This window comes from Gasterosteus aculeatus, chromosome 12 (genome assembly GCF_964276395.1).
Source record: "Gasterosteus aculeatus chromosome 12, fGasAcu3.hap1.1, whole genome shotgun sequence".
NCBI lineage: Eukaryota > Metazoa > Chordata > Actinopteri > Perciformes > Gasterosteidae > Gasterosteus > Gasterosteus aculeatus.
Genome location: NC_135700.1, coordinates 3716376 through 3743391, shown reverse-complemented (window position 1 = coordinate 3743391; position 27016 = coordinate 3716376). Strand labels below are relative to the sequence as shown.

Here is a 27016-nt window from a genome sequence, read left to right as displayed (position 1 = left end):
ATAAAGTCATGGAGAACGGGTGTCTAGCCTCGTCTTTTATTAGCAGACAGAAATAATATAGCACACACTTCCTATTTACTCTGCAAACTGGCTCGGTGATAGCAAATCAATAGGAATCTTCCTTGAACCAGAGAGGGGATAAATTGGGGGATGCGGCCCAGTGTGAAGCAATATGGCTGTGGACGGACTTCGAAGCTCATTCCTGTAACATATAATCCAGCGCAGCTTCATCTGTGTCGCCTGCTTGTTTCCTTTAGAATTAATCGTGAGAATGAACAGTGGGAGGTCGTACAGATCGTACAGACCCACCGTAATCACTTCATTTGCAGCTCCATCCACACATTTCAATGAACCTGACTAGAGGTCAACTATTTGTAAACCAACCTCCTCCGTGCCACGATAGAGATGTACCTGCAGGCTCTTCAGACATCTATTGACATATTTCATCTTATTCATACAAGCCATGTGAGGAAACGATCCAAGGACAAAACATATTTTAATGACACCAAAGTTGAATATATTCTGTAAAGTATTTCATTTTGCTCTCTTTGTCAGATATGTTAATAGGCCCGTTAGAAAAAATATATGTATTTGTGACAGCGGGAACAGGGCAGGCACTTAGTTACAAAGATTCAGGGCTTTACGACTGACGCAAGAACAAGAACATTTGCGTTTAACTCACCGACAGCAAGGACGGCATTCTCATGACGTGCGAGCAACTTACAGGCTTCACTACAGCGAGCACGAGGCACGCTTGAGTAAAGCCGAAAGCCAAGACACACAACACATACTTATTGCGTATCAGACCGACCCCTTCTTCTTTGACCTTTCATAATAAAACCACTCAATATTTGTATTTCACATTTTGTGTGTTTTTTTATTCATGCCCCTTTCCTGTGTCAATGCCTTGAATGCAAGTGAAATGTTAATGAACAAAACAACTTTATTGCACTAAACCATTATAGTCTTCATTATATTGTTTTATTGTGAAGGTGATCAAACATGAGCTGCTTCTCCGACTAATCACCCAGAATTCACCCTCAGCATGCTCAAAACAACTCACAAAACCGCACCACAGGGAAGCACTTTGAGGTCAGGTACCATCACACCTATAATCACTCAAAAAAAGGTAATTTACTATCGCAGGAATTCTAGACTACACCTCCATATCCCTCCGTCCAACAAGAAGGGCAGCTCAGCTTGCTGGTCGGCCTGGACCTGCTCAGAAGCGTGAAGGGTGGAGGACAGGGGGCATCCATATGTATGCGAGCACTGAGCCATACTGAAGGGATGCCACTGAGGCGTGGGGCGAGCTGTGGGCTGCGTGAGGCGTGGGGTAGCAGTGCCCTGCTGTGAGCCCTACCCGGGTAAAACAATACTGTTTATGTCTGACTGGCTTTACACTGCGGGGGACGACAAAGAGAGGGAGAGCGAAATGGAGAATGGGGCAGTGGTGTGAATGGCAGCCCAGAAATCACGGTGGTACGTACTATTTAATAGTATTTAATGTACAAATATATGTGATTCAAATATGTTTCGTTAAAACCAATTTAGTCAACATATTGTCACTCTCAACTCGCTCCTATTGTGGACATATTATTAGAAACTAACTAATGGAAGAGGCATTAAGGGAAGTGATGTGATGGCTTTACGTTGTCATTGGCTGCTTCACTATATTACCTGGAACCAACTATGTGGGATGATGTGCCAGTGTTCATGACTTAATGTAGGTTTAAAGAGCAAATGAACAATATCCTTTGTCACAGATTATTGAAAATAACCCCAAATTGCTTCTGACGCCTGGGCCTTCAGTATGGAAACGGAACGAAAGATTCATTTGACTTCTGATGGGCAGGTGGCATCTTGCACGGTAGCCCCTGACATCCGTGTGAGAATGGGTCGGTTACATGTTGTGTAAAGGCACCGTGAGTGGTCAGAAGGCTAGAGGGTCACTATAATTCATCATTTACCAATTGTACTTTCTTAATTCTTGTTGTTCTTGGTCTGTAGCCTCATGGTTGAATGCACTTATTGTAAGTTGCTTTGGATAAAAGGTGCAGCCTAACTGCTTTTGTACACTTATCCATTTCCGTACCCTCACATGATTATATTGCAGACCCTGGCCCTGAACCTGAGATTCCAAATCTGGTAGTCTAAGAAGCAGAAAGATGACTGAGCCTCTAACCGGCACTATAATGTTTCATGCTCTCAGGTAAATGTCTTGTCACAGCTTGTGACCTTGTCTTGAAAAAACTAAAATTCTCAGACGATTTAATTTCTCTCCGCCAGCAACAATCTGATTAAATTTACAAAAACTGAATTTCTTGACCGTGAAGTGAAATGATTACATGTGAAACAGCCAACTATTATTCAGAAATGTCTCAACTTTAAGCATTTTGTAAGACAGCCGTCAACAGTGGCGTGTGATAGAGGGCGCTATTTGCGTGCTCACTGTTGCTGCTCCCTTGTCATGGACTCCGTCTGTTGGTCAGTAAATAAGGGTCGGCTCTCATAACAGTCACTTCCCTCACAGCGGCATTGGCAGACTAATGCAATGAACCCAAGCATAGTGAAAATGTAATAATGCGTCCCATGGCAATGACTGTTTAAATGAGTCCAGCCTTCACTTAGCGTTTGCACCCACCCCCAACCTGCTTTTCTAGGTCAGAATTACGGCTTGCCAAACCCCTCTTTTTTTTTCTAAAATGGCTGGTCCGTCCCCTGACAGTGCCCATTGCGATGACAGGAAAGTGATTATGTATTGATCACTATCACATAGACACCAGTGTTGCTCTCTCTGCTGTCAGTGGGCAGAGAGGATAATAGCTCATGATCAGACAGAGGGACTGACAGCCCATCTCTCCAGGCCGCGCCGCAAGCACTATTTTTGGACAGTACCAACCTCTTCGATTGAAATGCGTGCGCACGGTCGGGGGGTTGGGGGACAGCGCAAGAATTAAGAGGCGATTAACTCTATGAGGCGGGGTAGCGTCGAATACCAAAGTGCCGTAGTGTGGCGAGCCAAAGCTCTTGATAACACAGAAACGATTGTAACGAGGTGGAGAAAACAAGCGTGTCGATGGGTCCTTTCATCCGTCCATCCCCTCCGTCTATTCTCTCTCAGAGGAGAAGATGACACACTTGGAGCAATGCCAGTGGATTTTTCCTACAGTACTCAGGCACAGTTTGGGTTTTTCCTCGGCTACAGATGGACATTTACGGCAACGGCACAGATGGGCATTAAGGGAAACCCTTAAACAAACTGCATAAACGCGCTCATAAACAACTGGCCCTTTTTGTCTCATTTTCCAAACCAGCCTCAAGCCCCCCACACAACCCTCTCATCTGTCACCATTTTGCACCAACACTCACATGATCTACAGTCTGACTAAAAGCGGTTGCTCTCCTCTGTGCCGCGGAGACGTAAGCATTTCAGATTACAAGGAGGCACAATAAAGTATTTGCAAGCCAGGGAAAAATATGGCCTCTCTCCTCCCATTAGTCTTCATAACAGGACTAATGCATACTCATGCTAAAGTGCGTGTTTCAGCAGCTGAGGAACCGGTGCAAATGAATGAAGCAACACCCTGCGGATGCCGAAAAGATTGGGATACATGTGCTTCTGTCGGGCCACTTTTCAAAGACCAAATTAGACCAAATACAACTTGGGCGAAAGAGGAAGGCTTCCAACGGGAACATAAAAACATTTCTTGAAGAGAAGATACGGTTGTCAGCGTCCAAGACGCTGGTCCCAAGAGCCAGCGGCAGATAAGGGACGCTGCACTTTTGAAGAGTAAGGGGATCATAACACTTAAGCACTTACGTTGTCATCGTTGTGTACAATTACAAGTCTTTTATAAGACAGAGAGGGAGCAGTCACAGAGGAATGGAGAAAGTGTGTGTGTGTGTGTGTGTGACATTGTCTTTCTGTGTGTGTCCTTTGTGTGTTCGTACGTACATGACATGAAGGAGCCGGCTTCAGAGACTGCTGCCTTGACAAGCCGTTTACGGGAGCGGCAGTAACAAAATAATTAAGAAGGTCCTTTGTTCTCCACCGATGGCCATGACATACGCCGCCATTTTAAAAGGTTGTGTCATTGATTCACTTTAATTAGTCCACAGGAAACGTGTGCAACGCGCAGATAGAGTTCGGCGACTGAAAGTGAAGGACGGAAAATTGGCCACTTCACATGTTTAATTGCTCCCAAGGCATTTACAATGGCGAGGTAATAACAAAGAATAAGGCAAAGTATATTTTCTAATGAACAACTTTATCACGGGTAAATGAACAAAATGTTGCTTAATTTGAGCACTCTGCCACGGGGGCGAGAGTGTTTAATGTGAATTATGCTTCCTCAATGAAAAAAGGAAAAAAATGTAAAAAAAAAAATAATGCGTTTCAGCACAATGCAAAACCGCATTGGAAAAGGAACTTGCGGTTTCATATTTTTTTTCACACACTACGTCAGCTCCAGCCCCTGGGAGTGTTAAACCAGAGATCAAAGTTACTACTTAACCATAAATTAATTACTCATGTAAACATCGTTGCCAAAATGCCCGTAACGAGGCGCGGAGCCCAACACCGTTCCAGCCGAGCTGCTCGGTAGCCAACGGTATCCAACCGTCAGTGTGCGTGTGTTTGCTTGTGTTTGTGAATTTCTGTATGCAACTAATGGCACAACTAGTAGAAGTAATGAAAAAATGCTTTTTAACATATGCAAACACAAGGAGGCGACCCGGAGTGAGTTTGTGTCCGGCCCCTGGAGGCATCTTGTTTAACCGTAAGCTGTGTAGCGTTCCTGCTGCTTCGTCTGGGGTCTCAGAACACCAAACGTCATCAGCATCCAGTACGCTGGCCGACCATTAGGCCGCATCAGTATGGAGGAAAAGAACGAGAGATATCTCCGTGAACTTCATCTGACAGACAGGGGTAGAGGGCTTTTTCATCCATGATGAGGGGAGACCCGATACCTCATCATTGGAAATCGACACAGTTCGCCACAATGAGGTAGGTCAGTTATTACGCAGTTGTTTTTTGCTGGCTTTTATTTATCATCTTTCACACAACAGGGTGCTTTCTTTCATGTGTGTTTGATCTGCACATCATAGAACAATATAGATGTTTTCGGTGCTCTTATTCTGCAGATGAAGGCGTCAACCAAACATGTTGTGCAGATCAGACATATTCTACACATGATGGAACTCACTACAAAACACAACAGCTCAGGAACGTTTCATCAAATTGGGCACAAATGTCCAATTAAGCATGAAGTGATTAGAATTTGGTGTTCAGGGTCACTGTGACCCCTTATGACATTTGTTGGCCATATGTCTACTCGTACCATTTAAAGAAGCAAGTGACCAACACTTTTTTATTGGAAAAAAAATGATGGTGTTTTGAGCCGATATGGAGGTAAACTTAAGAGAGTGGTTGGTGGAAGGATCAGCGAGAGGCAGTTATTGTAGTTGAACACAGTTTACAATTGTGTTTAAATATTTAGAATATTACCAGCCGAGTGTCACATATTTTTTGTTGGAATGTTGCCAGTGTAAAGTGTAAATGCCTTTTTTTGACTGACATTTAGAGGCCTTGAAAAAAATGATGTTGTGTTTCACATGCACCAAACTGGATTCAGATATTTCTTGTTTTCAATGACTGCTGGTCATCAAATCTGATCTACTCGTTAATGAACAACAACTAAGATGCATTTTCTAAAAGGGTACTTTAATTGTAGCTCATTTAGACAAGAATATCTAATGCTATTGTGACGACTGTAATGATCCACAGTGCATTCTGGATGCATTGCCCGAGCATGGTACCTCGGTGTGTTTTTTCACCCATCTGAAACAGGGATATTACATTATGTTTCCCTCCGTGGGCTGCTTCCATATTCAGAGGGCAGCCGAGGATGACGTCACATTGCAAACAAAGGCGGGTGGTCGTTGTCATCCCTCCGTCACCGACCACTTCCCCAAGCAGTGTCAAGTAGGGATGGGAAGATTCACCGGTTCGCATCGATGCATCGGCGTAAAAGCTCACGATGCGATGGCCCGGATCAAAAAAGTGTGCACCGGATACCTTGTGGGATGAATCGCGGTGCATCGTTTCCAACATTTTTGCATCGGTATAATCCGATGTATTTATAGAGATTCGTGTGTAGGCGAACACCACTCCTCTCGAACTGTTTCTAAGCGCGCTCATCTCCACTGCTGTCAGTGGCCGATTCTCGTGAAGTCTCGCGAGAGTTGGAGGGGAGAGCGTGGGAGAGCGTTACCATAGCGGATGGAGAGTTAGACGTCCCGAAAACTTATTTTAATAAATCAATAAATCCAAGGTTTGGAAACACTTTGGATTTCCAAAGAAAGATGGGAAATTCGATAAATCCCATGCCATCTGTAAAATATGTCGTGCTGCAATAAAGTACACCGGCAGCACAACTAATTGAGGGACACACCTATAGAGGCGACATGGTGAGACGTCTGCCTCCTCCCCAGATTCAAGTATACAGTATACAGTGGCGAGCTCTACCAGTACAGTTTGTGGATCAACTCATATTCCTTAAGAAAAACCTCAAAATCGGACAAATGACTGTGATTTAGTAAATTTAGTGTGTGAGGCAGTTGATCCATATGTTTAGAATGAAGCAAATTCTGTTGTGACTGCCAGGTAAAATAAAAAAAAAAATGTTACATTAAGAGAACACACACACACACACACACACACACACACACACACGCACACATATACAAATACATGTTATCTTTTGTCAGAGACCTTGTTTATTATTTGTTTTCTGACAAATAAATAAATCTTTATGTACCATATTCAATTGCATAGAACTATGTTATTTTGCATCGCATCTCGTTGAATCGCATCGTGTCGAATCGCACTGCATCGCAATAGGGGTGAATCGTATCGCATTAGTAGCTGCTTTTATGTATCTTTAATGTATCGGATCGTTGGCAGAGATGTGTATCGCATCGTCCTCAGTGATGGAGATGCACATCCCTAGTGTCAAGAGTGCACATGGTCTATTCTGACACGCTGTAGAAGCGTAATAATACGGAAGAAAGAAGTTAAGAAAAGAAACAAAAACACGGTGGCGGGAAACAGTGTTTGCAGCCCAAATAAGGCGGGTAATTGTCCTGAAAGCAGCGCGTGACAGAGGTCCGCCACCTCCGACGCAACCGCGCCGAGCCGCTGAACTCCGCCGAACCCGGCCCCGCTGAGCTCCTCCTCGGTAAACCCGCTCTGTCATCCCCACAGCCGCCGTCGCGGAGGCTTGAAGCGGTTAAAACGTTTTTCATCCCCCCCCCCCTCCCCCCAGAGGAATGCTGCCGCAACGCGCGCGCGTCTACGCGAGCGGCGACTGGATGTCTCCGTCAGCCCGGTGAGAGGCGCGCGCGGCGCCACGCTGCCTCGTGACAAGCCGTCCGTCACGGACGAGGAGAGCCGCGTGTCCGCGCCACGCGCACGCGCCACGGAGACAGACACACTAAACACTTGTTAACCCGCTGACAGCCAGTCGTCAAGCACGGGGACACAGACGGATGCAACAAAAAAAAACACACACACACTTCAAACACCGAGAAAACCTGCCCCGAAACTCTCCAAGTGGGTGGCAGACGGATACAAAATAGTGTGTGTGTGTGTGTGTGTGTGTGTGTGTGTGTGTGTGTGTGTGTGAGGGGGGGGGGCGACAAAAAACGGTGGAATGTGGATTTACACCCCTGGTAATCCCAAGGTTTGTTTACACTCCCAGAAGTGAAGTGAAATTTTAAAGGGCTATCTCTGCAGCGTGCTGGGGAGCAGATTCACCCAATTACACAGCAGACCCCAGTGTGACATAGTAAACCTGCTGGAAGATCGACTGTGCGTGTGTGTTTGTGTGTGTGTGTGTGTGTGTGTGTGTGTGTGTGTGTGTGTGTGTGTGTGTGCACACCAGACTGTGACCGTGGTAAAACCACAAACTGACTAAATCCATAATGCGGCGTTGGGAGGAACGCTGCAGACACCACGTCTGAATTTGCTCTCGCTCCGCTGTGAAATATGAACGTTTAGAGTAAACGTCTGGAAAAGAAATGAAAAAGGAAAGGTTAGAAAACTAAATCACAAAAAGGGGATCCATGAATTTTGATGGCAAAATAAAGGCGCGGTGGTGGCAGCGGCGGCGGGGGGCAGAAAGGTCTTTTCTTTTATATTGTGCTTTCCCTTCCTTGGCATCAGGCAGCTGAGGCGTGGCAGTGCAGGCGGGCGGCTTTAGTTAATGGGGGGGGAGACATCAAGAGCAGGACCTCGTCCGTACTGGAGATTTGATCCTTTCGTCTTATCGGCTTCTTTTTCCAATGACCTTGCTGCACAGACTTTTATGTCTTTGCCTTTTATTCGCCCCCCCCCCGGTGATTGGATGGGCCTCTCCAGTCTTGTCTCAAATCTCTGCCACCTTGATGAGTGTGTTCCAGTGCCATTGATGTTGCATTGACCGATCCTGCCTCCGCCACTAGATACTGTATGATTCTCTGCAGTGGCCACTTGGCGAGGTGCACACACTTCTAATGAAGGCAGGTTCTCCTTATGTAATTCTATTTTTTTTGCAATTAGATTAGTTCCACACTATCCTTTGTTGGAAAGAAATGCAGCTTTAAAGAGTGCAATTATGTCTTTCAGTGGGACGCAATCGCTGCTTTTAATTTTAGGCGCTGATTGCTGGGTTCCTTCAGGGCCCAGATAGCAATGGTTAGTACCTCAGACCATTAATAATGCATACATGGAGGGGATGAGAGTACAAGGGGATCCTGTTCTCGCCGTTCAACGCTGAAAATCACCTGGAGCATGAAATGGGAGCACTGCCTCTATCGCGCGCACACACACACACACACACGCACACACACACACACACGTTCATGTTGATTTTGGCTGCAGAGCTACACAGAGTAAAAAGGTTCTTTGCTTTTTTTGAAGAAAAAAAAAATAAGTGGGGATGACGCACCGCACAATAAACTTTGCGGGGGGGGGGGGGGGCGCCGAGCAGCAAAAAGGGATTTAATGCCAAGCAGAAAAGTGCACACAGTAAAAGAGACAAGTCCCTGCAACACAACATTAAATATATATATATTTATACACAAGCCTCCTTCTTCAATAATGAATATGGTGAGCCGCGGCTGCGTGTGAAAAAGCATCCCGGCTCCTCAGCAGATATGAGTAAGCATTCGCCAAGCTGGGGGTGTGAATCCTCCTCGTTTTATAGGACCTCCTACTCGCCAGCGTGACATCACGCGGCCCCCACGTCACTCGTGGCTCGTGAGGCCGCCTGGCGATCCGTTGAAGCGGAAGCCGTCGTGTGACTGTGCATTTAAAAATAAATACATCGAATACGTTCATTCTTAAAATCATCATAGAATCCATGAACTAAAAAGGTGAAAACGAGAGCTTTGTGATTTACAAGCCGACACAAATAAGTCACACGGTTCGGCGGGGGAGCGAAGACAAAATGCTGTGAATCCCAGCTCAGTGTGTCATCTCGAGGGGGGGGGGTTGGGGGGGGGCAATTAGTAAGTAAGTGTATGACTGTTTGAGAAGAAACAACATTTTCCTCATACGTACACAGAGTACGTGGAGCTGCTTTTAAATTGCGACGCGTTGCGTATCGTGAGTCTGTATACCGTGTGGTGCCGGTGTACTAAGAGGTCGGAGGTTAAATCTAAATCCCTCCTGCTACACAGCGCATGCGAGTCGCTCTGTGGAAAGGACGGCTCGGAACAAGGACTCCTTGTTGTTTTTCGGGCTCCATTTCTATTTACATTCACAGTCCCGCCCACTCGCGCCTGGGACGCAGCATCAGAGGCGCTCCGGATAAAGTACAGTACGCGCCGTGGTCCAAGCACACCGAGGACGTGCTGCTTTGGACAGCTCGTTCACTTTAGGGGGGGGGGGATCCTTAGGCCTTTCCCACTAGAACAGCCTGGGGGTCATTAGTTGAGACCGGAGTCGGTTGTAATGGTTATAGAATTAAGACCCACCGTTTCACAATGTTCTGGCCGTTTGGAGCTGTGATTCGATTCATTGAAATGATCGTGGCAGTTATGTTTTCATCTCCTCGGCAAAAAAAGGACACGATGTGGTGACAGTAAATGTTCTGTCCCCAAAAAACGAGCTGTTTGAAATCTAAAAAAGTCAAATGAGTTTAACAGGAAGGCTGCAGTACAGGGAGTGTGAGGTTAAACAAAGTAGTGCAAGTGTGGTGAACAGAAGGTGTTCATGGGAATTTTGTTCAGGGTTTAACAGTATATTCTGATGCAATTACTAATCACCTTTAAAGAAATGAATGAATGTACAAACATAGATAAGTAACTAACGGTTTCCGTTACTTCTGATTACCTCAATACCAAATATGCAAATATATACAGGATGAAAGAAAAAAAAGAAAATTGCTGATATTTTAACATTATTCAGCATGTAAAGCAGAGAAAGAGAAAATGAGCTGAGTGCTCTGCAAGATCCGCCTTCCAGCTGCCGAGGATCCATCCAATCATTTGGAAAATTAGTCTTGCCGGATTTTAACTGGGAGCAGCAGCACTGCTCATTTAAATGATATAAAATAAAAAAAGGTCCTTTTATTAGGTTTGTAAATTTAAAGCGGTGAATTAATTTCATACAAACTGTCTTTTCACGCTGCAATGCTTCTGCAAAAACAATCATCCCAATGATCTGGGAAGTTCAAACCATCCTGCCTTTGATAACTTTCACCGTACGTGAAATGTAATACGTACGTCCCCTTTGTATGACTTTCCTGCTGAATACAGTACCATTCAGGAGTTTGGGCCCACTTTCTCATTGAATATTATAAATGCCAATGTAATGTTCCATTGTCGAGCCTGATTGTTGGGTGTTTCTTTTGGAGCTAACCAAATTAGTAGTAACAGAAATTGGAATATCTTCGTCTTAAATTAATCAATTCAATTTTAGTTTTAGAGTATTTCTTACTCCCGGAGGTCCAATGCTACAATACTGAAGCAGTGTTTTATAATGAAAGATACTCGTCTCGGTAAAATGTCCCTTTCACAACGGGATGTTGTTCCTGGATTGTTGACGAGCTGTCGCTGTTACTGCCTCACATCACAGCCAACAGATAACAAAGGCTTAACCTCCCTCTGGGGGCCCAGCAGAACGCCGAGGGAGGGTCACGTATTTACATTATTGATTAATCTGCAGTTTCTTTGCACAAATATTCCATTCATTAAAGCAATAGTTACATCAATATTTTTGTCAGAAATGCTCATACTAGTTTCAAGAAGAGCAAAAGCTGTTGGTTGAACAAAGTAAACCCAGTACAGGGAGCACATCCTTACAACTCAGCAGCTGGATCTGAAGAAAGAAAAAAGACCAAAATAGCTGCTGTTCATTAACTAATCGATCGATCGACCGAATCAAGGTTTCAGCTCTGGTCACAAAAAACGACCGTAGCATCGGCCCTTCGTCCACAGACGGCGACGGACTGCTAATTGACTTCTCAACAGAACCCTTGTGGGGGGGGGGGGATCAGCCCACCAGTGGGCGTTGGAAGGCATCACTGTGTCCTCCTCTGGCTCAGCACCCCATGATGCGGCCCCCTGCTGATAGGCAGGCCTCTGTGTCCTTGTTTTCACTCCCACATTGACTAACTGACCTTGATAAAAAAAAAGATCAGTGGAGTGTGACAGCATGACAGCCAAAGACGACTCTTACATGCATTTCGAGGCTGCGAAACACTTTCATTACAAACACTTTGATTCACGTGTACAACGACCTCGGACGTGGGAGATTTTTTTTTTTTTGGGATGTTCCGTCCAACATTGCAACCCGATGAATATTTCAATACTTAAAATGTAATCAGCCAAATGAATTCAGATTGTAACCTTTGCTTCCCTCATGTTCCATATTGTGCCAGTGTTGACCCTGTTGCATGTAATCCATTTCTAATCATATCCAACGCGACAACACAGATGGTGGCATATTTGTCGGCCCCCGGCTCCCCGCATCCTTCGCCTCATCATTAGAGACAAAAGCAAGCACACGGCACTTTGAATACGCCGCACTCCCTCATTTACCTTCCCCTTTATGAGCTTTGTTTGTTATTTACTTTCCTTTTTTTTTAACGTGTTTCTTCCCCTGCTACTTCTTAAAAACAGGGGGACAGTGTGGACGAGGAGAAAGCTGCTTTTTGTCCTCAGTCTAATTGAGAGTCTCTTCCCATTCATGGCGTGGCAAAGGCGGCCAGGGAGGGAGGGAGGCGAGCAATCTCATGCAGATCACGTCGAAGGGCTTTATTACCAAGAAGCCGGCTACTGTTTTTTATTCCCCCTACAAGGGATGAGCGAGAGGGGGCATTAGGGTGAGCAAAAGAGAGCGCCGAAAGGAGGATGGACGAGGGAGCGGAAAGAAAACATTGCCAGCACGAGAGTGTGAGTTACCAAGAGAGTGCGTCTGTGCGTGCTCGGGGGAGCCGGGACACACTACACCTGCACAACGGCGCCTTTTACACTGCGCAACCCAACGCCAACGCCGAAGACGTATTGGCTGGTATGGGGCGGCGGTGCTTTGCGCCCGTGCACGGGAGGCTCACGCACGCTGAATGCCGCCGCAGAAGCCTTTAAAAAGGGTGATGTTACTGCATCTGGACCGGTGACTGATGATGCCACATACTTAATTCCCGGGGATATTGGACAGTAAATAACACTTGATGAATAAGTAATGCACATTTGTGCGTGATAGCGAGCAGCTACGAGCGCGCGTGCCTGTGCGCTTTGTTGTTGTTGTTGTTTTTTACCACGGGGAACATTTATCTGTTTTTCCTTGCTGTGTTATTATCGATGCTGCTGGGTGAAGACGACCTGATGTGCACGGGAATGACAAAAAGACGAAGGCGTCCACGGGTTATCGACAGGTGACACAAACAAGCCCACAAAGGAACCCACTTGCACAGGCGCGCGCGCTGTTGCCAAACGAGGTGAGATGGACGGGAGCAGCAGGTTATTTACAGAGAAACTCCGGCGTGTCAGTTAAATCCTCTCTGCCTGCGAGGACTGCCCCCCCCCCCCCCCCCTCCCCATTAAGCACGTGCACAGTAAAGGGCAGGCTGGCACCCACACCGCCTGGCAGGGCCCGGGAGAGAGTGGCATCCTTGGCCGGGGTTCACCGCTGTGACCCCGGCTCAGCCTGCGAGCCACCCACGTCTACCATTACACACCACAGACCCCCCCCCTCCCCTCCACAAACCCCCAGTCTGCCGCGTCCCGGCCCAGCCCTGGAGCCCGCTCGTCAGATGTGCCCCGGGCCCAGCACTGGCCCAGCACTGGCCCAGCTGCCCACTATGTTAAAGGGCCAGGGGCCCCCTGCCACCCCGTCCATCTGCCAAGCTGCAGAGCTGATTCTAGGATCAGAGAGAAGAGAGACACACTCGCTCCCTCTGCTCAAAGCTCAACCGAGAAATGCCTGATAAAAAGATGCACTATAAATGCGCTTCTTTTTACTTATGTGGATTGCGGTGACCCTGAAATACAGTTAAACTGCATTTAATAAATTCAGAATCACACTTTCCTGGACCAAGACGTGCATATTCACTGTGAGATCAGCAGAGTAAAATACTATTTTTAGATATATCGAAGAAAGGGATTTGTATCAAACATCTGGCCCAAGCGGAGCGTGAAATACTCTAAAAATAACTCGGCTTTCGCCTGTATTGATCTGAAAAAGAAATAAGTGAAAAGCAATATGAATCAGTCTTAGTTAAGAGATAGATATACTGAAATAGACAGACGGATACGTGCTTTGATCCAACATACAGCAGTATTTAACAACGTGTTCCTTTATACAGGCGTCTGTATTCTGGATGAAATCACCTGTGATCACAGTATATGATAAAGGTCTGCATCGCGCTCATTTCCATACGTCTGCCCTTGATCAAGTCTGCTCATTTATCGTGCAAATCTGCATCGACAAGCTTTTACTTACTTTCCCAGCTGCCGGCGGTGACGGGAGCGTAATCAGAAACCTCATTAAGGCCCACGTAGTCGGTCGTGCCTGTTCGTCCCGTTACCCCGCACCCGTAATAACCCAACCCCAGGTAATCTATTAATGTCACTTCAATTTTACGTCCGCGCTCCAATTTGGCGAATCCTGACACATTTGGCGGGGATCGGCGCTTCCGTGCAGGTATTCGTTTTGCCGGGGTTCCTGGGAGCACGGGGGCCGGCGCAGAGACGAGGCGCGCCATCTGTCCACGCGTCCGTTCATTAATCGCCTTGATAATGAAGCACACTCGCAGGCCCAGGCCCCCCTCCCCACCCCGCTCGCCCGGGCTCCATCCGGCGAAACAACTTTCAGCAAGTTTGTTTGGCAGTGTAGCAATTATTGCCATTCACACCCCCCCCCCCTCCCTCCCTGGCCCCCCTCGGCACAGGGAGGATGGTATGGCGACCTCCTCCTAATTACCTGAGGCGTCACTTGAAGCAGACGTTGTCATTTCCAACTACACGGCCCCCCCCCCTTGTTAGCCGCAGAAGGGTAGCAGAGCCGCGTAATTCCAGCATATGGTCGACAGACATTCGGGGGGGGGATTTGTCAGCTTGTACTGGCCTTAAAGTCGAAGACCCCCATTAACAGGAAAAGCGAGTGTGCTAATCCTGGGAGATCTGCGCAATCCGTGTAAATGAATTGGAATTGGAATCACGGCCGGGCTTTCAGACAACAAGCTACAAACGCACTTTTAATTGAAGTCGCAGTGAAGCATAATTATCTAATGAAAGTACGTGTGAAACCGAGAATGTAGGGGGGAAACGGAGAGGTAGAGTAAATATTAATTTGATTTTTTATCTTTCAATTAAAAAAGAAAAGCCACATCATTTACTTGCCTGATGAGGAGAAGGAGTTGAAATTAAACAAGCCATGGATTTGTAAAGCACATAAAACAAAATTAATTAGATAATTGCCCCCCCAAAAAGTAGTTAAAGCTGCACTAATTATTATCTTCGTATTAACAATGGATCAAATAAGTAAAAAAAAAAAAGAAGCAAGGAAGTGGTTGTAGTGATGAACCCATAGAGATGCACCCTGCGCTTCCCCTCAACAACACACAACTGTCTCCCAGGATATTCGTTGGTATCCTAATAGATAGAAGCAAGAAATATGTTTGGAATGAAATGAAAGGCCGACATAATGACGTTTTATTATATTTATATTCATATTTTTTTAATTAGGAGATTTGGGGATTTCAGATATGTAAAAAGTGTTGATATGCTCACTGTTAACGTAATTTATTTTGGTTGTGAATAAACTATCTGCTTGTAAGAAGCAAATCTTTAGACTTTTTTATGATTATGTTTTGGCACTTGGTAAAGGTGAGGGACGGTTTGATTTAATTCACAAAAGGTCTGCAGTCTCTTCAAGCCAGAGACACTTAAGTGTTTATTAACATTCAACTGAAACCAAAATCTTTTTCAAACCTCAAACCAAAAGTGTTTTTTTTAACCCTATCCACACATTCTCTCGAAGAAAAACATCCTCTAGCGATTAACAGACGTTGATCTCGTTTCTCTTCAGAAGAATGAATAATTGAAACACAACAAGCAAACGTTAAAAGCCGCTGCGGTTGTACACTAAAAAAAAGCTTCCAGAATGTAAAATGATTGAGGCAAAACGCTGCTGCATTGGATTCTATCACATTAACAACAGACGAATGCTGCGTTTAACCAAACGGTTGCTGTCATACCAAGCCCACATTTCCATTGTGTTGTGTTGGACTGCTTTCTATGTTTGCATCTGCGCCTTTTAAGGCATTTACGTTTTCTAACATCCCGATGTGTCGCGCTCTGCACTCTGTTTGTTCATCTGTTCGTTCACTGTCAATGTTTTCCAGCCCTTATGTCCTGCAATTGTAGGCAGCTGTTCTCATGCGGTCGCTATTACCTAGCGAACATAAATGGTGCGCAGGACTAGAAGAACACTGTCCATTGGACCTCTACTTTTCCATCAGGCCAAAAACCGATATAAAAATGTTATCGGCTTGTTCCACTCCCATGAAAGTGCACAAAGGAATCAATGAACGCAGCTTCAAAAACACGTCTGTTTTGTCTCAATACTAAATAGTTGACATTTAGGAAAAGTTTCTTTGAGCGCGACATCGGGCCCCCAAAATCCCTCCTGACACCCGACTTCTCCGTCCACTAATCAGATAAACCTGCTCGCATCTCCCTCTGGTTGTTGCGCTGCACTCAGGGAGAGACGATCTACCAACAGTCAGGATGGTGCCCCCCCCCCCCACACCCCTTCTTCTCTGCCATTCAGGAAAATGAAAGTCAGAGAAAAGTCACGGAAAGCACACGTCTTGTGCGACAGGGCCTTTTAAAAGGAAGAACAAAAGGTCTTTCTCCTTCATTTCCCATTAACCTCCATGCTCCTCCGCACACAGGAAACATGGCGACCCCGGCGGCCCATGTCACATATCTCATCCGGCTGCGGGGACCGCTTCCTACGGGGGATGCTGACATTCAATGAGGGTGGGGGAGGGGGGCTATCTAGCTGAAGTCCTTGGCAGATAAAAGGTGGGTGTTGATATTTGTCCCCGGTCTCACTGATACGCCGAGGACACACTCCCGATAAGCCAGGAGCTGGGAAGACATTGATGAAGTCTGGAGTGGAACTGACGAGCCCTGTAAAGTGGATAACATCGTCACGAGAACCGGCCCGTTACGGTGGGGATTAGATTTTTTGGGGGATTGTTTGACGCAGGTGGCTCTTCGGAAAGCAAGAAAAGCATCAGCGCGCTCAGCAAAACTCGTACATGTATGTGGCACCTCTCACCACGTGCCGTAATCACATGCTTGTGCCTCCCGGTTTGAAATAGGGATTCGCTCAGCAGACCTCACCAACATCCCTTTATTTTCTGCTCCCCTTCCTGTGGACACTGTAAGTTTTCCACTCCACAGCACACTCGCAGTAATCCAGCACGGCTTGCACAAATCCTCATTCCAACGTGATAAGAGATGAAACACCACCGTAAAGAAACCGGTTTATTTATGGATACGAGGCGGGAGAGTCCAACGGCTTATTGTTTGTCCGTCCGGAGCGTCGACGGCAAATGAAAACTCGAAAAGAGGAAAACTAGTTGGAAGGAGAAAGTGAACAACTGAGCTTTTTTCTTTTCTTCTTTTTTGCTAATGTTTAATTAATCAGGGGTGACAAAAGGGAACAACAATCAACAAAGAGACGCCAATTTCCATTTCTTATGCGTTATTCCCACCGGCGAATCACAGAGGGCCTTGAACCACCACTTCCATCTCTACCCCGTCACCGCGGCGCTCCCTTTACTGCACCGGAGAAACCCTCGGAGAGCCACAACAGCCGAGATCCAAAACAACGAGCAGCGTCGATCAAGGAACAAAGTTCAGACAACAACAGCTCACTGTTATTCTATGTTTACACAGATTATTTTGCACTGTGTTTTGTTCCCTTTTTGCCACCACAGCAGCAGCAGCGCAACCTGCAAAAGGCTGCAAAAAAGAAAAAAAATCCCGATCGCGCGGCGCTGAGAGCTAACTCGAGCATTACCGCGAGCAACTGACGTCAAGGCTGCAACCCACAGATGGGATTCACCAAAAAACATCCCACTACATACCTAGAACCATCTGCCCCGGCGTGTTAAGTCAGCTCCGTGACAGGCAACAAGAGGAACTAGATGAAAGAAAAGCTCAATAACAACCGGCCAACAACAGACCTCAGCACCCCTGCACCGAACCCCCGCCAATGTCGAAAAAAAACGACACAAAGGGGCGCTCCGATCTCCTCGCTGCTACTGATGGAAACATTTTCTGCGAGACTTGTGCTGCTCTGGGGTCAGTGGCAAGTAGCCCCCGAAGGAGGAGAAAGAAAACAGCACGGTGTCCTGATCCACTTACGAGCCGCCGCAAATCCTAGATGAGCAATACACGTGAATGATGTGATAATCATGCAGTGGTCATCTAAATGCATGGATGGAGTAAGAATGTGAATGTACGAATATATTAGCATATGCAGCGGCTTGTGAGCCAGTCTGTGGGGGGCAGAGAGAAGGTAGCTCGTGGTTATTAGCATCATTTGGTGCTGACACGCTAGGAGAAAGCCTTTTATTTGGCTCCTTCCGGTTCATCTATAATTACACTAAAGCGCTTGGTTCCTCATAATGAATAGCGTCCGTGCACAGGAGGTTTTATTGGGCCTTACTGTGTCAAGGAGGGGTGTGTTTGTGTGTGTATTTTTGTACAAAATAAAGAGATTATTTCTACAACAGATATATCAACATATTTTTTCTGAACTTTTGAAGCATTGCATAAATGTTTGATCACAACAATAACGAGCTATACCATATAACTGGCGGTCACTTTATAAATATTCCCACATTCCCCGAATGCAACACTGAACAGAGTGTCCCTTAACCTAAGCAAAGCGGAGAAAAGCTTCTTTAAAAACAAGGCCTGCCATAAAGCCAACTGCTGCGTCCACAAAGGCAGATGTGTGAAATGTGCTTTTTCCTCTTCTGTGTATGTCAAGAATCTTTAAAGGTTTGTGCATTTGGCTTGTCGCACTTGTTTGTGAGTGGGCTGTTCTGCACGTGTCTTAACATTAGCGTTAGGCAGCTTAGCACTGAGCTATGAGAGAAGTCCAAGTGATTGATCATAATTAAATTTTCCGAGATACTCGTAGCGAGCAGGCATGTAAATAGGCGTTCTCATTTCCCTCGCTTTCCCATCCACTCATTATTTTGTATGCAATAGCCCATTAGTCTCCAGGCTGCTGTGTGTGCGGCACCCCCAAAGGACACTCACCAACAGCAGACATCTCAGGAACAGCGGCCCGGTAAGGGCCTTCGTTGAACTGCGGCGGGTTGTCATTAATGTCCTGGACTTTGATAATGAACTCGGACGGCGGCTCCAAGGGCTCGTCCGTGTCGGCGTTGACGACCTGGGCCGTCAGGGTGTACTCGGCCTTCTCCTCGCGGTCCAGCCTCTTCATAGCGTGGATGTCGCCCGTCAGCTCATTGATGGCAAAGATGGTGCCGGCGCCCTCACCCGCCAACACGTACTTGATGTTTTTGCCGCCCACATCCAAGTCTGTGTGGAGCTGCAATTAAGAGGAAACATAAAAGTTAGGAGGTGGAGTTCTGGGTTTTGGCGCCCCGACCGTATGAACATGTGAATGCATGTTGATTTGTAACGTGTTGTTTTTTTGCTGCTGCGCTTTTGTTGCAGGGAGAGTAAACGTGGCTGTACATAGCCTACACTTTGCTAAATGAGGCCCGCTGGGGGGGCATAACTTAATAAGAGGCTCGAGAAAAGGACCTTAGCCTACATGGTTCCTCATTATACATTGCAAATACATCATACAAACACATTGCAGGGGGATATTGCTCCCTGCAGTATGAAATCCCGAGAACGAAGAAGCAAGAAGCGCTTTGAATGTGCATTCCATAATACAGAAGAGTATCAGAATCCATAAAAGATTAAAGAGGGAAACTCTGCTCACAATCATTCATCCTCGCCAATAGCTAGACCCAAAGTTACTGGACAATACTGCCTGTTCCTCATTACTTTTGTAATTACAGTTTCATTAGTTCACTAAAGCGGCATTACGTGCTAGGCTGAGTGGATGGCTCCCGCTCGCTGCACGGGCTGAGTATAACTAATGAGTCTGACAATGCTACGTAAGGCGCTGGAAACATCTGTGCACTGAAGAAAAACGGCTGTAGTTTACAAAAGGTAAATCAGAAGTGCAGAAGATACAACGGTGCTGGGTGGAAGGTCAGAGAAAGAAAGGGAAATAGCATGCAGGGCTTCGACCTGAGGGAGGCGAGTAACTTTGCTCTAATTCACATAAACATCAAGAGCCCTTCTTTCCCCCGTAAGTCACCTTTCAAGTAATCCCCCTGATCCCCAAGATGAGTGACTTTCAGAGCAGAGGAGAGGGGAAGCGAGTGCACCATTTACAAATCCAGCAGTGCTGCAGTGCTGTTGGGACGCGCCTGGCGGCCTTCTCCTTTACAGTTTGTAGTTTTTCGTTAATATGCATGCCGCTCAAAAAGCACACAAAGCTGGTAGCGCGCGCCGCGCATGCACAACTCCGCACACAGGCACGCAAGCAAAAAGATCTGTATTCAGCAGCTTTAATTTCATTTCCTGCCACAGCGTTTCAACAGAGGATCCCGTGGGAGAGCGGTTAGGGTGCAAAACAGCGAGGTAAAAATCCGCCGGTGAAAATCCCGACCTCTAAACCCCCCCTTCCCCCTGCAATGTTTTTATAAGGCGGCTTTTATGCATATACTGTCTCGGAGGTGTTGTTTGTAGACACTGACAAAGCACATTCACTTAAATTGTCACACCTTGCACTTTTGTTTTCCTAATTGTGCCATCATTTCACATGAATGATGTAGCTCATTAACACAAATGCCTCGCAACATCCTGCACACTGAGAAACCCTTTAAAAGAGCTCAAATTAATGATGGTCTGTCATTGTTTTTTTATCCTATGTTTGACTTTGTTCACGATGTATAGCTGGACTGTTACCTCGTTAGGAATAAAATCGGCTATTTCAACGTCAGTTTTGTTTTTGGCATGAATATTTTTAGCTTCAGTTCATTATGTCCTTAACAATTAAGACACCCTTTCTTCACTTCACAATAATAATGTGACGTCCCCCATAGAGGAAGGACAATTAATTTAGACATTTAGTTGTTTGTTCCTGATTGAATCGTGTGTGCTTTCTGTTTTAGTGGGATACTATGCATAATCAATTTTGGGATTAATGCAATTGATGGTTCAATATATACAAATGTTTGTATGATTTTCTTTTATTATTATTATTATTTTTATTTTTGACAACTAGTTTTAAAAGATTTGCACAGAGGAGATGAATCCCATGAAAAAGAAATATTCAATAGCCAAACTATTGTGTTGCAAAAGTAATTGAACAAATTAATAAAACACACAATACGTAATGTGAATGAAAGATTCAAAATCCAAGCAAACAAAGAAAAACATGTAGTTAAATTGAAATTCCTTGAGGGGAGTCCTTGAGATGGTGAGGCCTTTTATGTGATCACGTGGAGGACGCCAGCTATAATTTTCGTAGTTTTTCGTAGTGCAGAATTTGAGGATGCTGACACTTGCCTCCTCAGTTATAAGCACGCCGCCACGGTACTGAATCTATAGGCAGGTTGGTTGAAACAACGATCAGGCAACCAATGGATGAAGGACTGGGGTAGATATACCGCACGGCACTCAACCGACATTAGAAACTGAAAACTGAAAATTCTTCTCACATCGGCTGGTTTGGCCTGGAATGTATTAACATTCAGCAGTTTTCTCCCAATGGGCCATGTAGCAACGTGAAAACAAAACCAACGCATATCCACAACACAATGGAACTATTTCTTTGATTTTTTTATTATAGGGGAGCAATTCGTCAACATTCAACATTTTAATTGAGTTACCATTTTGTTCAGCTGTCTAAGGAGCAAACGCCAAGTCAAATGGATGACGGTGTCCACTACATCAAAAACAGCACGATCTTAGATTTATTTAGAGAAAAATGAAAGAGGTTATGCAATCAATCATCACTTCTCAAAAAACTGCCATCTGTTCTTCAAACACTGCACTCTCTGAAAGTTAAGCCGAGCCGGCATGAACCACCTGCAATTCTCAGCTGACGTCTCCTTTAAAGGCCTCGGTCGCCCACTTTGTCGACAGCCTTCGCATTGGAGTGCACAAACGGTCATCAAACGGTACAATTACCGAAGGAGGTTGGGGTTCTGTCAAAGGTCCCTGTCATTAACTGAGTTGCCTCGGTAACTAAAAATAGCAACAAGATCTAGTGACATTGACTGTGGCATTCAGGAAACAAGAAGCAAACTGATGAGTGTGTGCTACGATGCAGTCTGCCGCCAAAAAACACCAGCAGTGCATACCGGACACAGGTTGTTGGGAAACATAGATCATTGCCCCGTAGAAACAGTGGCAATAGAGCCGTTAGCAGAAAACGGCTATAAGGAATGCAGCCCAGCCGTAAAGTGTCTATCTGTTTTTAACCAAAACACAGAGTAGGATTGCTTCACTGTATGGATGTAAATATATTGCATAAAGGGCCGTCAGTAGATTAAAGATAATTAACTAATTAATCGCACATTTTGAAATGCATTAATTGTGATTAATCGCAGTTAATGAATGTTGTTTTTGTTGTTACAATGTTGTTGGAATGTGCGTTTTTATTCTAAAGACTAAATCTTACAAGTAATGATTAATCGCTTTAGAACGCGTGTATTTTAGCGTATACTGTTATTTAATAAGGCAGAATTCCACCAGATGGAACATGTTGCACTATTGACCGGATTCTCCCCTAATTATGTGCGCTCGTCCCTCTTGACATATTTCCCAAGCGTCACCAAGCGTTTTTCTTCACCTTTACAATTGTCCTCTTACCGTGAACGGCAGTTTCGCCCACCAGCGAACAGAGAGTCTGCGACAAAAAAGGTTGGCAACCACTGCTCTAAGTGATGAAGAAAGCCTTGGTTGACTGAAGAAATTAACCAGTGACAGTACGTTAGAGTAGTCCTAGTTCTCTGATTCCTACACATACATGCACAGCTCCATTTGTCAACCACAGCTCCCAATCAGGAGCTGCATGGGCCTGCTTATCCTGTCAGCGGAAGATGTGCCCGTCGCCGCTGAAGAGGAGCTTTTTACGAGAAAATCACTTGAACAATCACCAGTCCTAATGAGGATGAGCTTACAACCACCTCTCAACCCCCCAGCCCTGCCTGGGCTTTACATACTTCATTTTAGCCCTACAGAGGGAAACAATGAATTTTTTCCTTGTGAAGGCAGATTGTAGATGGGAGAAGTGTTCCCTCCTATGCATGTGGCAGTGGGAATGTATGGGAGGCATGGGAGACGTAACTGGTAGTGAGGGGGAGGAGATGCTGTCGCTGTGAAGCTGCTTGTCAGCTGAAGAACACTGCACCCGATACGTCTGAATGCCTCATCCAAATATTACTTTTGGTCGTCCTCCTTGTTCGGGGTCTGTCAATATTTTTGCTGAATTTAATTGGAGAAAATAACATTAATTTCTAGCTTTGTAGCTGTGACTTTTTTAATGTAACAGTTAGGTAGTCCCTTCTGAGGGGATCCTTCTGAGACTCTCTCTCTATATATATATATATCTAAGGGGGTTGTGAGATCATGTTGTTTGTTTCTATCAAAAATTCACATTTTTCTGGACTTTTGGCCTGTTATCGCTTACTCAAATGAAACAGTCCACAGGAGAAATGTACTTGGTGAATAAGGCAACATTTAGTTAAAATAACTAACTACCTACACAGTTTCTCGCTCTTTAGCTTCTGGTTTCGCAGTTATGTTGATCATAAAGAAATTCATTTTGGTAAGACATTTGAATTACGGTGCCTTATACTATATCTATGAACAGCTTCAGCCAGGAGCTGTCAGATAAATGTTGTGTGGTAAAATTGACAATATTTCCATCCGAATTGCTGTGGAGCAGTTGCTAAAAATAACAGACAATGGAAATACTCAAACATGATACAAATTATCCAATGTGTACAGAAGTGCAGTACTTGAGTTACTTTCCACCACCATGTAGAAGCACAGGATGTGATTTAATGTTTCAACAGATGCAAAGTGACAAAAGTGTGGAGCAGCATGAAAATATGGTGTATAATGCAGCACTGTGTGTTTGGGCAAGCCCTGATGCCGTGAATACGAGAGATTTGTTAAACTGAGGTTGCGTGAACACACCTGGTGATCACACTGGAAAATGTAATCTTATCCATTAAGTATGTAGTAGCTTGCATGTCGTTATGTACAATGCACGGTATGCCTCAATGCCACGTGGACTAGTTTACGCAGCACCTGTTGTAACAGCCAGATGTCAACCTTTTTTAGTATTCAGTTCAGTCCCTTTTAATGACCCAGATCTCCTCATTTGGTGGATTTGACCCAAACTCCCGAAACAAGTCCAACAAATTTATTCAAGAGGGCGTACTATTGCAGTGAGGGATCAACGGAGGGTAATTCATGGCCAAAACTGGTTAGAGCCACCTTTCTCTTCCATCTGTACGCCCTCAGGCAACATTAGCCTAATAGTTACTGCTGATAGATTCTGCTCAAAAATGTCTGGAAATTAATTGTTGCTTCCTCCCATTTTTGGGATTGTCGACCCGTGTTAATTACACCTACATGAATAATCTGTAATTCTAAATATTGCAATAACATTTTGAATGTACTGAACAGATGGTGCATGCATGATATATGATACACTTATCTATTCTTGGGAACATTTTCCTTCCAGTATGTCTAGTGGCAAGCTGTGTTTTATCAAATTGGACAGAAAGGTTCCCTTTTGGTTTGAGCCATGGTGGACTTCACTGGAGCCAAACCATAGAGAGAAACAACGTGGTGCTGAAACATCGCAAATAAATAGTTTCATTGGGAAAAAGAGTAACGTAAAACATATAGCCACCAATTTTTTTGTAATAAAGAATGCCTAATTGTGTGAATGCTGTAATATCTTAAAAGATCCATACATTTGCTTTTGTTATACAAATAAAGATGTTTCTCATGACTCAGAGAGGTTGACTCTATCAGTTGTTGCTCCATTGTTGGCTTGTTGTTGGCCAGTGGATTCATGGGCAATAGAACAATGATCGATAATGCTCTACTGCGAGGTCAAACACGCTATTCATGTAGGTCAAAAAGGGTACCTTGCCTGTTTCCCTGTTCATTCATTATCACTGAAAACACTCATTGTTCATTTAGACAATGAGAAGGAGATGGTGTCATGACCGACATACAAGGAGAGGTGACGGTTTGTAATTGAAGCCATCTCCACTCAGAAAAAGGTACAGTAATTACAATCAGTGGAGAGACTCCCCGTGTTACACCTTCTCCACACAGCAACAGAGGATTGAATCAACACAAAGCTTTTGTCTCCTATTTGCATTCAGTTTCAATTTCCTCTCAGACATTCATGGATTAATGAAACCAACAAAAACATGTGACCGTATCTACCAAGGTCAATCAGGGCTAATGTGTTCTCTGTCCATCCATGCACTTTGAGCAATGGCACACGTGTTGCATTCACTGCCGCCAGCGCGTTATTGCTTCTGGAGAATAAGTCAAAGTCAAAGCAGCTACCTTTAGTACAAGGGGGCAACACAATTAGATTTAGCCACCCGTGAAAAGCCTTTTGTTTGTGAGTACAGATGCATGGGAGGATGCATTTTAATCATAGCAGGGTACAGTATCACCCCGGTGAGAGAGAATGGGGGAGGAAAATGAAAACAATTCTACATAATGCAGCCAGGCTCTCTGCTACAGTAGCTTTCACTTCCAGAGTGACCTATTGCATATGAAAGCAATGTTCGGTATAGATTTTTACTGCCTGCTTATTACAGCCTGTTTTTAAAACAAGAGGGCATCGCAGTCTGTTCATTGGCTTGTGCCCAATGTGACCGTCGAGCTCAGGCACCCAGGTAAAGAACAAGCAGGACCTCCGGAAAAGCCTTTTGTGCTGTTCGGACCTGGCGATCAGCTATGTAGACAAAAACAAATAAACATTTAAGAGAGAAAGAAATGTTCAAAACAATAATGAGGCAGAGGTGTGAAAAAGGTGTAAATGAGCCGGGCTGCGACGCACACGCTGAGTGTTAAATAGAGGCAGATTTCTGTGGCGTTTACCTTGACTACTGTCATTACCCTACCTGTGGGCACAGAACTCATCGGTATACACAGCAAGCAGGCGAGTGGGTGTGGAGGGGTGCAAAGCAAAACAAGCATAATTAAGGAGCACAACAGTTTTCTCTTTCTTCGGCGTGGCTGACCTAATCAAATCAAGGAAGGAGATTGATTTCACGAGGTGCAGATGGATCCCGTAGCAAGTCTAATTCAATGTGCCGGCTCTCCAATATGATGTGTGTTTTCTCGGTCCAGATGGTGCCGCTCGGGTATGTAATTCACATTTCAACATTTTACCCGCCCGCCCCCCCCGCCCGCCTCCTTCCCTTTCACTCTTTCACAGGATTTTTTTTTTTAATTTATTGTTTTCCACAGAGTAAATGATGGGGGATGTAGATCTGAAAGTATCACAAGCTCATCTGTCATGCGATCCTGTGATGCTGTTGAATGTCACAACCAACCCATGCAAGTTGTGAGTGTCATGATGGAAGGCGTTGTAGCTCATGTTTAGGAGAAAAATAGAAAAGTAGAAAGGGAGTCAAAGCAAGTAGGGTATATCCGAAAAGGTTACACAACATATTAGTAAGAACAGGGGGGATTTTTAAAATTTACTTAAGGTAGAAGGGGAAAAAATAAAGTACTTTACACCTTTGAAAACTGTCCGTGCCAAACACGAGTCACTCCCAGCTAGCATTGGACGTGAGACGGGGTAAACACTGGACCAGTCATTCGCAGTGGGGACAGTGAAGAAAAAGTATTCATTCTGATTCTCTTTTGTCCTGCAATCAGCAGGTTTCAGGAGGAGTTTTGTATGTTGTATATATAGACATGCAAATATTTCCATAATTGGAAGAAAAGAAGTGCCGGAGCCCTTCTTTAGGGCTTTTTCCTGTGTGAAAATGCAGATGTGCTCCCCTGTGCCTGTTGGAGCTGTCAAAGTCATTGTTCTCAACCTGAGGAGCCTTGCAAATTATAGCCAGTTTCAATTCCAACTGCCACAGCTGGAAAAGGCATGCACTGCTGGCGTCGAAAAGATTTCCAGTAACTTTCCTGTATGGGGGACTTGAAAATAGGCTCTGACAGCTTTTGCTAAGCACTTTTGTTTGTCTTATGGCAAGCCTCCACTGAGGGCCCTTTCTGAGAACAGCACTGCATCTTGGAGCTGTAATACATCAATTGTTAATGGGCACTGAACCGCTTGATGACTGAAACATTCGTAGCATTGAATGCCAAAAGCTGCTCCGTCATGTAAGGACGGCTGTCA

General features: G+C 45.0%; 1 protein-coding gene across 2 annotated transcripts in view; it reads right to left on the bottom strand.

Moving 5' to 3' along the window:
• The window catches only part of cdh8 (cadherin 8), an 82613-nt gene that overhangs the window by 31173 nt on the left and 24424 nt on the right, over window positions 1-27016 (bottom strand). For both annotated transcript variants that reach the window (XM_040161077.2, XM_040161086.2), the window contains exon 3: window positions 18838-19132. In XM_040161077.2, the coding sequence (XP_040017011.2) occupies window positions 18838-19132 (295 nt within the window). The remainder of the gene's footprint in view (window positions 1-18837; window positions 19133-27016) is intronic.